The following is an 11,702-nucleotide window of genomic DNA, read 5'->3' on the forward strand; positions in this document are numbered from 1 at the left end:
TTTCACGGTTCACGTATTCAAATGTCAAGAGTCATTCAGTAACTGAAGCAGAGCAGCATGAAACTCACTATCAGAATAGTTTTCCAACTCTTTGTTTACACACTTTAAACCTGCATCAAACTGTGTGGAAGCTTCAGGCGGAGGGGCGAACATCTTTGTGCGAGTGAAGCACAAAAATTTTAATATAAATTTGGACTCTCACAGGTTTTGAAAAAAATGTCCATACTCTACCAACTCACGTAATGTCTTCAGTCAAAAAGACCAGTGAATTAATGAAATATATATAAACAAGCAGTTTTTAGACACCCTCCATTCACGCCCTAGAGAACATGGTTCATGTCATTGGGCTGGGCATCCCTCCTGCACACACCCTCCGCAGCTGCGGTAACCCGAGACGCGGTTGTGTAAACAGAGGCGAGTTCCCGCGAATGAAACTTTCACCAATATTTTCAAAAATTTATATTTATTAACCTACAATAAAAAAACATCTTTCTCTGATAATTCGTTTTAAAGAGCATTTTAAATACATTTACGTGGTGTAAATTTTAACAAATACACGTTTTGTTTTCGTGTATTAAAATCAACTGATAGACTATAAAAGTGTGTAACGGAGAATTCACAAATCAAAAAGTAGGTTAAAAATTGGACGCTTAGAAAAAATACTTATGAAATATATATATACACACAAAAGTACAAAACAGACATATATTTTATTAGAATATACATTTGAGTTTAAATATTACTGTTAAATTTAAAACTTCGGTTGTTTGAGTTCAAGTCCACGTCGAATGGAGTAACCGGCAACAAATGTCAAAACTTCGCCTACTTTCAAACAAAAATACCTGATTGTTTGATTTCGTACAACCATTCAAGGGAAGTAATCGAAAGAGGAACAATTCCTAAAGGTTCCCGTGTTTTCTCCCTTATGTATTCGTTCATCTACACAGAACTAAAAGCTCAAACTCTGCTGTGGTTACAACAATGCGCCGTACGGCTCCGGGTGGCACGTGGTTAATGTGCTTGGTAACTGGTAGTTGTCTTTAATATCTAATGGCAATCAGCCTCAGATTTATTTGTTCCAGCACTCTTTAAAACGATTAATCATGTTTGATTATTCAAGGATCAAGAATAATCTTTTTAATCAAGTTTGGGTCTGGCATGGACTGACAGGTGACAGTCTAAGCAAACGTGACATAATCACGGACCTTGATGATGCTGGATATTTACTCTGAAGTGTAAAAGCTGATGCAAATGGTGAGAAAATTTATAACGCAGCAGAATAAACGTATTACTGTTTGACAGAATCACCATCTCAAAATCTTTTCGTTCAAAGGTGGACAAACAGACTTTAATGTGTTTGTCCGCTTTTAAAACAAAATTCAAATGCAATGTAGAAGTTTATAATATCACCTGGTTTTCAGAATAACATAACTGTTGTCTTACAAAACAGATTGGTTGTTCAAGTAGATATTGCGCTGACATTCCGCAAGAGAAATCAGATTTGGAGTCCACTTTTTTTTCACCAAAAAAAAGACCTTATGACTATAAGGCGCCAAGAGAATTCACTATGTACAAGGCAAAAGTATGAAAATCATAACAATAAGGGGCAGACAAGCCAACCTCCTCATCCAAATTAAATGTGAGGCTGAAAGATCAGTAACTCGTCCCGCACAGGTACGATACGATTACTTCTCCTTTCGCTGTAACTGTAACAAAAAAATGCGAGGACTGGATTGATGTAAAACGGTTATTTGAAACAAATAAATAGCAAATTGCTGTGGTTTTTTTTTCATATGTTAAATCATAACTTACGATTTATTTAAAAAAGTAACACTTAAACTGGACATTAGACCGTAAGCATGCACTGTTTACCAACATTTTTCAACTGAAGCTACGCTAGAGACCTTTTCATCAATATCTAGCAGGTTTCACACCGACAATAGCAAAGAAGCGATTTATTTGAAAATGGAATTAACCACCAAGGACAAACAGAAACACTGATCTCTCTCCAATCCGTCTGCTGAATTTTATTTCACAAGCGAGGCTGTCAAGTGTTGGCAGTAAGGTCATGATCAAATCAGAAAATGTATAGGATGTTAGGCAAACAAGTCCTGGTCAGATAAAGTGAAACAATACATCAGTGGAAGAACATTGTTTTTCTACACAAATCATGGTACTCGTGTCCTTAGAGTTTGTGGAGTTGAAGTAGTCTCTGATTTATCCCTGTGTTAGAACTCTGTCCTTCATCAGCACGCGAGCTGTATCTTTCATCCTTCGCCGTGTTGACAAACATTTCCGGATCGAAGTCAAATGCGATTGGCTGGCGATCATTTGAACTCTCACTCTCGGTGATTTTTATAAAATATCACGTGTACAGTTGAGAGTCAGCACCGAAGAAGACAGGTCGGATAGCTTCATCCACAGAGCAAATCGACCTTTGTTTTGTTTCCCTTGATATTTCTGCGATCACTCATTTCTCTTTCTCTCTCTCAAGAAAAAACACATGAGTCAGGACTTCGAAGAAAAGGAATCTCTGGAAGATTGTTAACGACATTTCCTGAGTCACTGTTTCTGCTCTGCGTACTATCAGAAAATATCTGCCTGTAAGCAAACAACAAAACTAAAAACTGCTCGACATCTGAGTTTATAAACATAGCTTCTAGCGACAATCATATTTTGTAGCAAAAAATGTGTATACCTCTATGTAACGGATCACCAGTCGTCACTTATCCCCTGTACGAAATCGAAAATGCGCCAACTGATTTTAGCTTTCAAAAAGTCATTAACATGCACAAACACTCGCGGTTACATTACTAGTAACAAATGACAGACGATCGGCACATCGGTCAAAGGGAAGTAAGCGTTGAGAAAGTGAGATGCTGACCGAGTTGTCCTGACCTCCCGGCAAGTGAATGAACAATGGTTTCACCATCTCGCGATCAAACGGAATAACAAATAAGTGAGATGTGAACATACACAGGAACTGTCACGTGGGTCACTCCTTTTGCTCACGAGGTGAAGTAACATTTGGTCACCACTTCTGGTTTTGTTTACAGAGGAGATTTTCTAAATCTGACATATTTCTGGTAAATATCACCGGTACCCTGTGGTCTACCACAAATGTTACCTCTCCTTCCCAATCCGTGTATTGTGGTATGTTTGTTCACTCCTATTATAGGCGTAAGATGGATATAAATTAAACTGACTTGTTAGGGTTAAGATACAACTTACAGAAATTACGGATTACAACGTCTATAAAAAAAATTAACAGTTTTCAAAAGAAGAACTCATATACAGAAATCCGCAATGTTTTACACTCTTTACAGTTCAGTCGAAATAGTCGAGCACCATAGTGTTCGATGTATGAACAAGATAAGGTGCTATGAAGAATGGAACATGGAGACTGTGTATTGTATCTTGAAGGAACGGGTGATGACACTGATCTCTCTGTTTATTTTTCTGCCTTTTAAAGATTATTTCCCCCTTTCAAAGCTGACGCTAGTAAGCGTTCGATGTTTAGTTACTCCAATACATTTCCACGATCCTACACCAGCATTTAAAACGATTATTCTGGGCGACGGTGTTTCAAACACTTAAAATATTTTGTGTGAAACTAAACAAAAGTCGACCTTTAAGCGGATATCTACCTTTTGACATTGTCGGTCACTCAACATAAAGCAGGCCTTTAACACAAAGCAGGCCATTTTAAACAATGGAAGAGGACAGTCTATGAAAGAGTCTATAAATACAGGACGACGGTAAACGTGTGCTTTCAAGAACTGTTATGCTTATTGCCCCAATAGTAAAAGAAACATACAGCTCAAATCGCTGACAATTAAGATGTCAGGCTCAACTTTAAAGACACACAAGATAACACAAAATAAAAAAAAACACCTAAATATGTGTGCGTGCTGATTGTGTACTTGAAGACCTACTCGACTGGTGCCACATGTCACACTCAAAAGACTCATTTCATATCACTTATCAACAATCGAAACATGAAACTCAAAATTTTGTCAAAAAAAGTGTGTGTGTTTAGAATATGTTCACAAAAACGTGTCGGTACTAAAAGTTGCATTAAAACCTACACAGGAATCTCACCGATCTGTCTATTGACCTATTGACTATTCGCTCGAGAACAATCGTTGTCGCACACCAACGCGCATGTGCGGAACTTTAAACGATCATCAACGTGGCACAACTAGACTTTAATATTAATTACTTCGATAGTCATGTGTATTTTTGCTTTGGTGATGCCTCAGGGACAAAGCTCACAAGAAGCTGCTTTAGTTCCCAGTGTTTTCAACGATTGGACGGGCGCCTGGATACAACATTTGTTTTGCGGGATAAATGACATTCTGGTGTCGTGGCTAATCACACAGTCGACTGATCTTCATTGAGAACTTGATACACACTTTGTGATCGTGTCAGAAATGTTCTGTTACGTTTAGAACAGACAAACCACCTGAGGTCTTAGTAATAAGTAGAGACCTGTCTAGACTCCACTGCATAAAAATGAAGTTGTTTAACACATTTTTGCTTTTCTTCTTGTGCATCCCACTGTTGAAATATTGACTACAGCCCAGCGGCCAAGTGAAGAGAGGACGTGATGGGAAAATATTTCGTGATGAACAGGTATCAGTGTGAACGACTTTGTTGGTACCGGAAACTGTGTAAGACCTACTCTTACATCTACAACAGGACCCTGGCCTCTGATGGTAACTGTGTTCTACACGCTGAAAACATCTCTACAAACACAACAAGCGGCCGTGTCTACAGCCTGGATTGAAAGGAAGCTTTCTGGAACACCGAAGTATGGATTGCATTTTTTCTTGGATATAATAGGGCAAAAATTTATAGGAATCAGCTCTGTAGCACGTTAAACTTTAAACTTGTACAGAGAAAAAAAACATATTAGGCGAAATTTGAGTACTATCACTTTGTTATTTATTAACATTTTATAGCATGTCTGTGCGTCTAAAGTGTCTTGGCAAAAAAACTAATAGTTGTTTATGAACAGCTCCAAGACAACGGATGTTGCGCCCGCCATTGCAAAGAAACTGAGGTGTGCGTTCCCACCTATGATTCACCTTTCTACAAGTGTCTACCTTTTTCTGCAGGTAACCATACAAATCCTAACTGTTGTTCTGATTTTATTTTGCAGACTGTCTTCAGTGGCTTGCTAAACTTACTTTAGTCTGAATAGTCACGTGATAACATGCCACACACACCACAGATTTGGCAACGTGTATGATCCACACCTAGTCTGGAATAATGACTTGGGCAAAGTTGCACGTAACAGTCACATGAAAAAAACGGTTTGGGTGTACACATGTAAAAGTATGAAAACGTTGACTTTATTGCAGTCCAAATAAATAACATTAACTGTGACATACACGCACACCCCCTATGGTAGGTGACATTCACACTGATGTCTGTGATGAGTAGATGATCAAAATGTTAGAAAGATATCTTAAAATTGCAAGAAATACCAAATGCAATATTGACTATGTGTGGGCTATATATATATACTCCGAGTATAAATCTTTAAAGCGGTAGGACCAGAATGCAGTTCTCTGGTGACTTCATTGCATGAGGAATGAATAAAAAGTTTTAAGTACATTTCCCCAGTTCTGCATCTGTGTTCACGAGAACGTGTTTCCTTGATCCATGAACATCAAATACACATTTGCCAGTCACATGTACAACAATATATAACATGGCCTTCAAGACCTGCCATTCCTTTCAAGGACAGAGAGATTTGTGCGCAGAATAATTCTATTGTGTAAACTATTTTCCATGACTGAAAAAGGGTTTCAAAATAATGGGTACCCTCTTATGAACTTCTAGTTTCTAAGTATTTTGTACCAGAATGTCAAGCGCCGCCTCAAGTTGACGGTACCTACGACAGTGACAGGCTAGTCCAGGGTCAAAGGACAAACTTCACGTGCAACTCGTCTCTACTGTGGATTCCTCGTCACGCCGACAAGACGGTCACGTGTCAAGTCACCGGCAAGTACAGCGGACTCAAAGGGACGTGTGAAAACACAACCCACTACTCACCGGTGAAGAGAAAATTATTTTTTACATTTTCATTTACTTTTCCTTCCTTTCTGTTTGCACAGCATTGAGCAATCAGAGAAACCTTTCTTGGGTAATTCGATAGCCGAGTGGTCAGACAAACTGTGATCGTAGTCGGAGGTGTACAAAGAAAGCAGATGGTCAACTCCCTCACAAAAGTTCGCGCCCAAGGTTTCCTATTAAGTCTTGAGGATTGTCTTTTAGCTTAGAACAGGGGTGGGCAGAGTTATCTTTCTGCGGGCCGGTCTCAAAATTCTATTCAGCAGACCGTCAAAGTCCAGGCCACGTCAAACAACAAACAACAAACCAAGTGATAATTGAATGGAAGTGATGTCTGGAATGAGCAGTTCTATGGTGTGAATCTAGATATGTATATAATTTCTCAGTTTGGTCTGAGTGGACACAATCTCTCATCATTGCTAAAAATATAGAACATTCAGGATAATTGTTATTTGCGTAAGATCAAAAACCTAGAACTGCCTATTCATGTCTGTTTAATAAAAGTTTATTTTAACAGAAATAATGATTTTTAACTACACAAATATTTCCCTGAAAATAATAAACTTTTAGAGGAGACCATCGCGACTTTATTTAATGTTTCTTATTATTAAGAATGCTGCTGATATGTACTAATCGCTTCAGTCTTCCAAGTTCTAGCTTTTTTAAACAAAATCATGGTGAAAATAAACAGTTGTAAGGTGAATGTGCATGATTCTAGCGACATGTAACAGATATGATGACATTAAATACCCAGAGGATAACTGTTAAAGAGACCCACTAATGAATGTGATTATGTATGTACGTATGTCTGATACGTTTTCCGTGTAATTTACAGAGTATTCCATTCAACAAGCCACTACCGGATCTCACTGCAAAAGAATGGGAGGCCTGCTTCAAGGGTATTTTCATTGGAACTCAAAGGTAAACTTTACCTGTTACCGGCAAACTGTTTGGTGAGGATGGTGACCATCTCTTCTACCTGTCGCTGCTTTATCTTCCTCAAACCCTTTAAGAGTCAGGGATATGAGCTTCGTAGTTTTTTCTCTGAGTTTCACAAAGAAATAAATGACCTCATACTCTGTAAGGTCACAAAAGACTGGACATGGCTTAATTATCATTTACTCAAAGAGCTCAATGTTGTCAGCTGGTTTGCGCAAGGTGTGTCCTATTAAACCCCATTTGCGCTTTGTGTCTTGGCTAGTGGCATTCTTGCTGGTTCACAGGCTGCTGTTAGAGTTCTTTTCAGGCCATCTTATTCCAGAAATATGGCGTAAGCATCGGTTGGTAAAGGTCTGCAGCTTGTTGCTGATGGTGTTTGTCACTCTCCAGGTTTCAGAACCATACAGTAGGACTGCCTTACATTGGTGTTGAAGATGCGGGTCTTACTGCGGAAGGATAATGCTCGGGAGTTCCAGATGGGGCGTAGGGGGTTGAAAGCATGAATGGCCTTGTTGATGCGTCTTTTGATGTCATCGTCCTCTCCACCGTCCTTGTTGACAATGCTCCCCAGATACACGAAGTGGTCTGTTTCCAGGATGTTCTCTCCTCGAAGTTGGGTTGGGAGTTCCTGCTTGTTGATACTCATCACTTCGGTCTTACTTCTGTTGACATTTAAGCCAGTCTGCTCTGCTTCCTCTGCTAGCTCACTCAGTTTGGTTTGTGCATGCTGCTGCCGATAACATAGAAGATCAGGAAGATTGTTGGTGATAGTATTCAGCCCTGTCTTAGACCGGTCTTCATTACAGAAGGTTCAGTGAGTTTGCCGTAGTGGATAATTTGCCAGGACTAGTCTGCGTACAACCCTTAAATAATGTTTGTGAATGCCATAGGCCCTAAAGCAAAACCCCCAACCTGGAGGGCCAGGGTGCAACATTTTAGTCTGGGCTCCCCCCCTGACAGACCTAATCGGCTTGGTTAGACCCGCCAGGAGCACAAGGCTCTTGCCGACATAGCTTTGTGGATCGACAAGGCGCGTAAGCCAACACACCACTACAAGGTGAGTTGCACCTATTGGTGGTGGTACCAACTCCTGTACTTGTCGTCTAATTACACTGCGTCGTATTTTTCCAGAATGACATTCAACTTTCACGACAGGCAGGATGCTTCGTGTGATTTCAATCCTAATAATTATGGGAACATTTACCTCTCACTTGATTTCCGTCACAACTTTGTGGTCACCCAAGAAGTGATGTGGGCCACTGGTCTGAATAACTGCTCCTGGTCTCCTCATTCAATAGGACCTCTTCTACTACAGCCCAGCAACTACTTCGAGATTACTCTGAGGATCTTGTTTAACAACACAATGCAGGTAAATAGTCACCATCTCTTTATATGTGTGAGTGAGTAAAATGTTTTTGAGAGCTGTTTAATCGGATGTCCGCGGAGTGTTTATAGACAAAAATGTGCACCACGCTCACACTTCTCTGCCTTTTTAAAAGGGTCGACTAGCGAGTCGCACATTTATTGCTTAACTTCGGGTCGAGCGGATGATCATGCGGACAGCTGGACAAATCATTAAACGATTCGTTCGACGGATCGTGGAACAGTTCATTGTTCGTATCGGACAGGATCAGGTTGGAATGGAACCATGCCTCTCCAGCTAGTCATGTCCATGTCGGTCAAATTCCTTGGCTCTCTCTCCCCTCCGGTAGAACATGTGCTAACGGCGTATGGTAAATTTTCCCCTTCCTTTACCCTTAATATCTGGTGTTACATATCTATCCTAACTACCTCTTTTCAAGTACCAGCGAATAAGGATGCTCATCAGCCTATTTACTATTACTGTCGCCTAGCGACGCTAACAGTCTATAGTATCCATCCCGACCGACAACAGTGAACTACTCTATTATCCAGGTGCGCGTGGAATTTTTTTTTAACCTGAACTAATCGTCGGTGAATGTCACATCCAATCATGGCGGCTCTTACATAACATTATAAAATTTAGGCATATAGGTATGAAATTCCTCTGCTCGTCATGCCTTGACGTAATACAGGATGACCTACGTCACACTATCACCTGACTCGCCCAAGATCGTGGCCCTAAGCGCTAAAATTAGCACAAAACAAAAATAGCCTCACAATTAAATTAATTAAATATTTGAGTCGCAAACGTTACAGTACGTTCACGATGGTTGGTTGGGTGGTGTTGTGTAATGTGTTTTTGAATTGCCAAGTAAACACGGGAAGAAGACATGCTCAACGAAAAGAAGAGAACCAGAGTTAAAGAGCAGCGTTCTATATGATCTCTGGGTTGGAATAAAGTGGAAGGAACATAACAAACTGATCGCTTCTTAACTTTATGGAGGGGACTTTTCTTAAAACCAGACAAGAGATTCCACGTGCTCTTACAGAAACAAAAGGGAAGAAAACTAATACTATACTATGTGCTTTTCATGATTACAGGATCCTGGCAGGATATTTGTTACTTATAGCACTTCTAGTGATCAATTGGATGTTGCCAAAACTGATGTACAGTGAGGTAGAGAAAAAGCCTTAATTGATGTTCGACTAAAACTGGCGCTGACACTATGGTCCAGCTGGTTTGATGTTACATGTACATCGAAACCAAAGACAAGAAATGACCTATGGTAATCTTCAGCACATGGTGGTTAGTAAAGCATGAATGTCTACATTATTTTGATTATTTGGAGTTGCAACGCAAAAGTCACAAACGGCGAAGATTCTTGATGAAACTGGATGAGGAATGTGTTGGACTTTGAAAATCTATTGAGGAAGAATGTTCTGGAGAGAAAAGGACACACTAAACGCGAGCTCCACCACCTTCCGAGCCTTCGACAGCTGCCAGGAATACAACTCCATTACTATGTTGTGTCATTGTAATTTTTAAAATATACTAATGACACTGATTTTAGCGTTTAAATAAAATAGGTAACGCATTTCCCCCAGCGTGTGCATTTACATCATGAAAATGAATGGCAAACTGGTTTGGGGTCAAACGTACCCCATTTGTGGCTAACGATATAAACATTCCACGGCTATTAGAGGGTTAAAGGACGCTGGGTGCGTGTGCTCGTCCAACGGCATCCCTTGTTGTTGTTGTTGTTGTTGTTGTTGTTGTTGTTGTTGCTGCTGCTTAATAGCCACGTGTGAATGAACTCATCCAATGTCGCCTGTTTTGTGCGTTGCGCCCGTATTCGCAACATAACATTTTCCGCACGTTGTAAGTGTCCGAGGGCAAAATCGGGAGCTGAAGGAATAGCATTTTGTTTCTGAAGTTATAAAGTGATGTCATACTCTGTGGACACTGCTGAAAAAAATTACTTCTTATTTTAAACTTTACCATGAATAATATTATGCAAGTCTTTACTGTATGGAATTGTGCACGGAAAGATTTTACCTGAAGAATACGTTCGCTGCTTTAAAATGTTCATGTGACTGTAGTTGCGGCCTGTAACTACAAAAAAAGAATTTTTCTTAACCAAAGGCTAATTTGAGACAATGTAAGCTCGCAATGCCCTTTTGAAAAACAGTATGAGCACAAGCACAGTACTTTATACGTCAATAAACTGACCAACACAATCTCAACTAGGCTAAAAAATACTGGTACAATAAAGATTTAGTCTTCAAACAGGCAATGACCAAACACTATCGCAGTCCCCCCGGAAAAGTCCAAGAATAAAGATCGGATAGAGTGCCCTCGTTCCCATTTTTGTCACTTTGTTTGTGGGCCAGTAGGATGCCCTGTTCGTGTACTGAAAAGAAAATTATTACCCCTGAACGAAACTAAACCTTAAATGATGTGTACATGTAAAGCCAACAAATAATTATACCTCAGGATCCGAAATTATTAAGTTACTCAGCCCTATAAAATTATTTTATTTTCCGGCTCATGTTTGGGAGGTTTTTCACGTTAGGCATAGGTTGACTGTGTTTCTTTTTGCACTTCATATTAAGTAGTTTGATCCATCCTCATTACAGTAAAATACCTAGTTCTGAGTTACCAAAAGAATTAATAAAGTTATTAAATTTCCTTGTACGCTTAGGTAAACTGAAAGAACACAGACACAAGAATTAAAACTGCCAGCACATGCATGTAACACGAAAAGAAAACTTAAAGGGAAAATGAAATCGTCAGAAAAAAAGTAAGAGACAATGTCGAACACAAGTAGGTCACTGATCAACAATTTCATCAGTGACATTATTTGTCTGTCTGGTGTTTCGCAGATTATCTACAAAGATCACCCAACCCAACAACTCGACCTGGTGTCAAACCACATCAACTTGACAAAAGTCACGTACTTGGAGATTCTAAATCATGTCAAACTTTTCTACGTCAACGTCATCAAAGGATGTGACTGGCTCTACAAATAAATCAACCAACTGAAACTGGTACATGAAAGAAATGCAAAAGCTGATTCTAATTTTATTGTGTCAGTAGTTGTAAGAACTGATACAACCTGTTGTACTTTCTTTCTGTGTGTTACTCTTGTAATACGATTTCACTTCAAAACTCGTTTTTGGAGTTATGTCTAGTCACTGTTTCTCAAAAGCAGTTTTTTTCTCTCCATGTCTATTATTGGAATAAATGTTGTATAAATCGCTTTATACTAATTTTTATATTGAGAAGAACCTTATTTATCTATTATAAATAAATGAAGTAT

General features: G+C 39.4%; 1 protein-coding gene across 1 annotated transcript; it reads left to right on the forward strand.

The window, feature by feature from the left end:
- The first annotated feature begins 4,627 nt into the window (after nucleotides 1–4,627).
- Nucleotides 4,628–11,412, forward strand: LOC112570319. Its single transcript, XM_025248703.1, has 6 exons — nucleotides 4,628–4,718; nucleotides 5,007–5,120; nucleotides 5,872–6,065; nucleotides 6,917–7,002; nucleotides 8,152–8,389; nucleotides 11,266–11,412. Exons 1-6 carry the CDS (start codon nucleotides 4,628–4,630, stop codon nucleotides 11,410–11,412), a joined length of 870 nt encoding a protein of 289 aa, XP_025104488.1.
- Nucleotides 11,413–11,702: the final 290 nt, after the last annotated feature.

Source organism: Pomacea canaliculata, linkage group LG8 (assembly GCF_003073045.1).
Source record: "Pomacea canaliculata isolate SZHN2017 linkage group LG8, ASM307304v1, whole genome shotgun sequence".
In the NCBI taxonomy this organism is placed as follows: domain Eukaryota; kingdom Metazoa; phylum Mollusca; class Gastropoda; order Architaenioglossa; family Ampullariidae; genus Pomacea; species Pomacea canaliculata.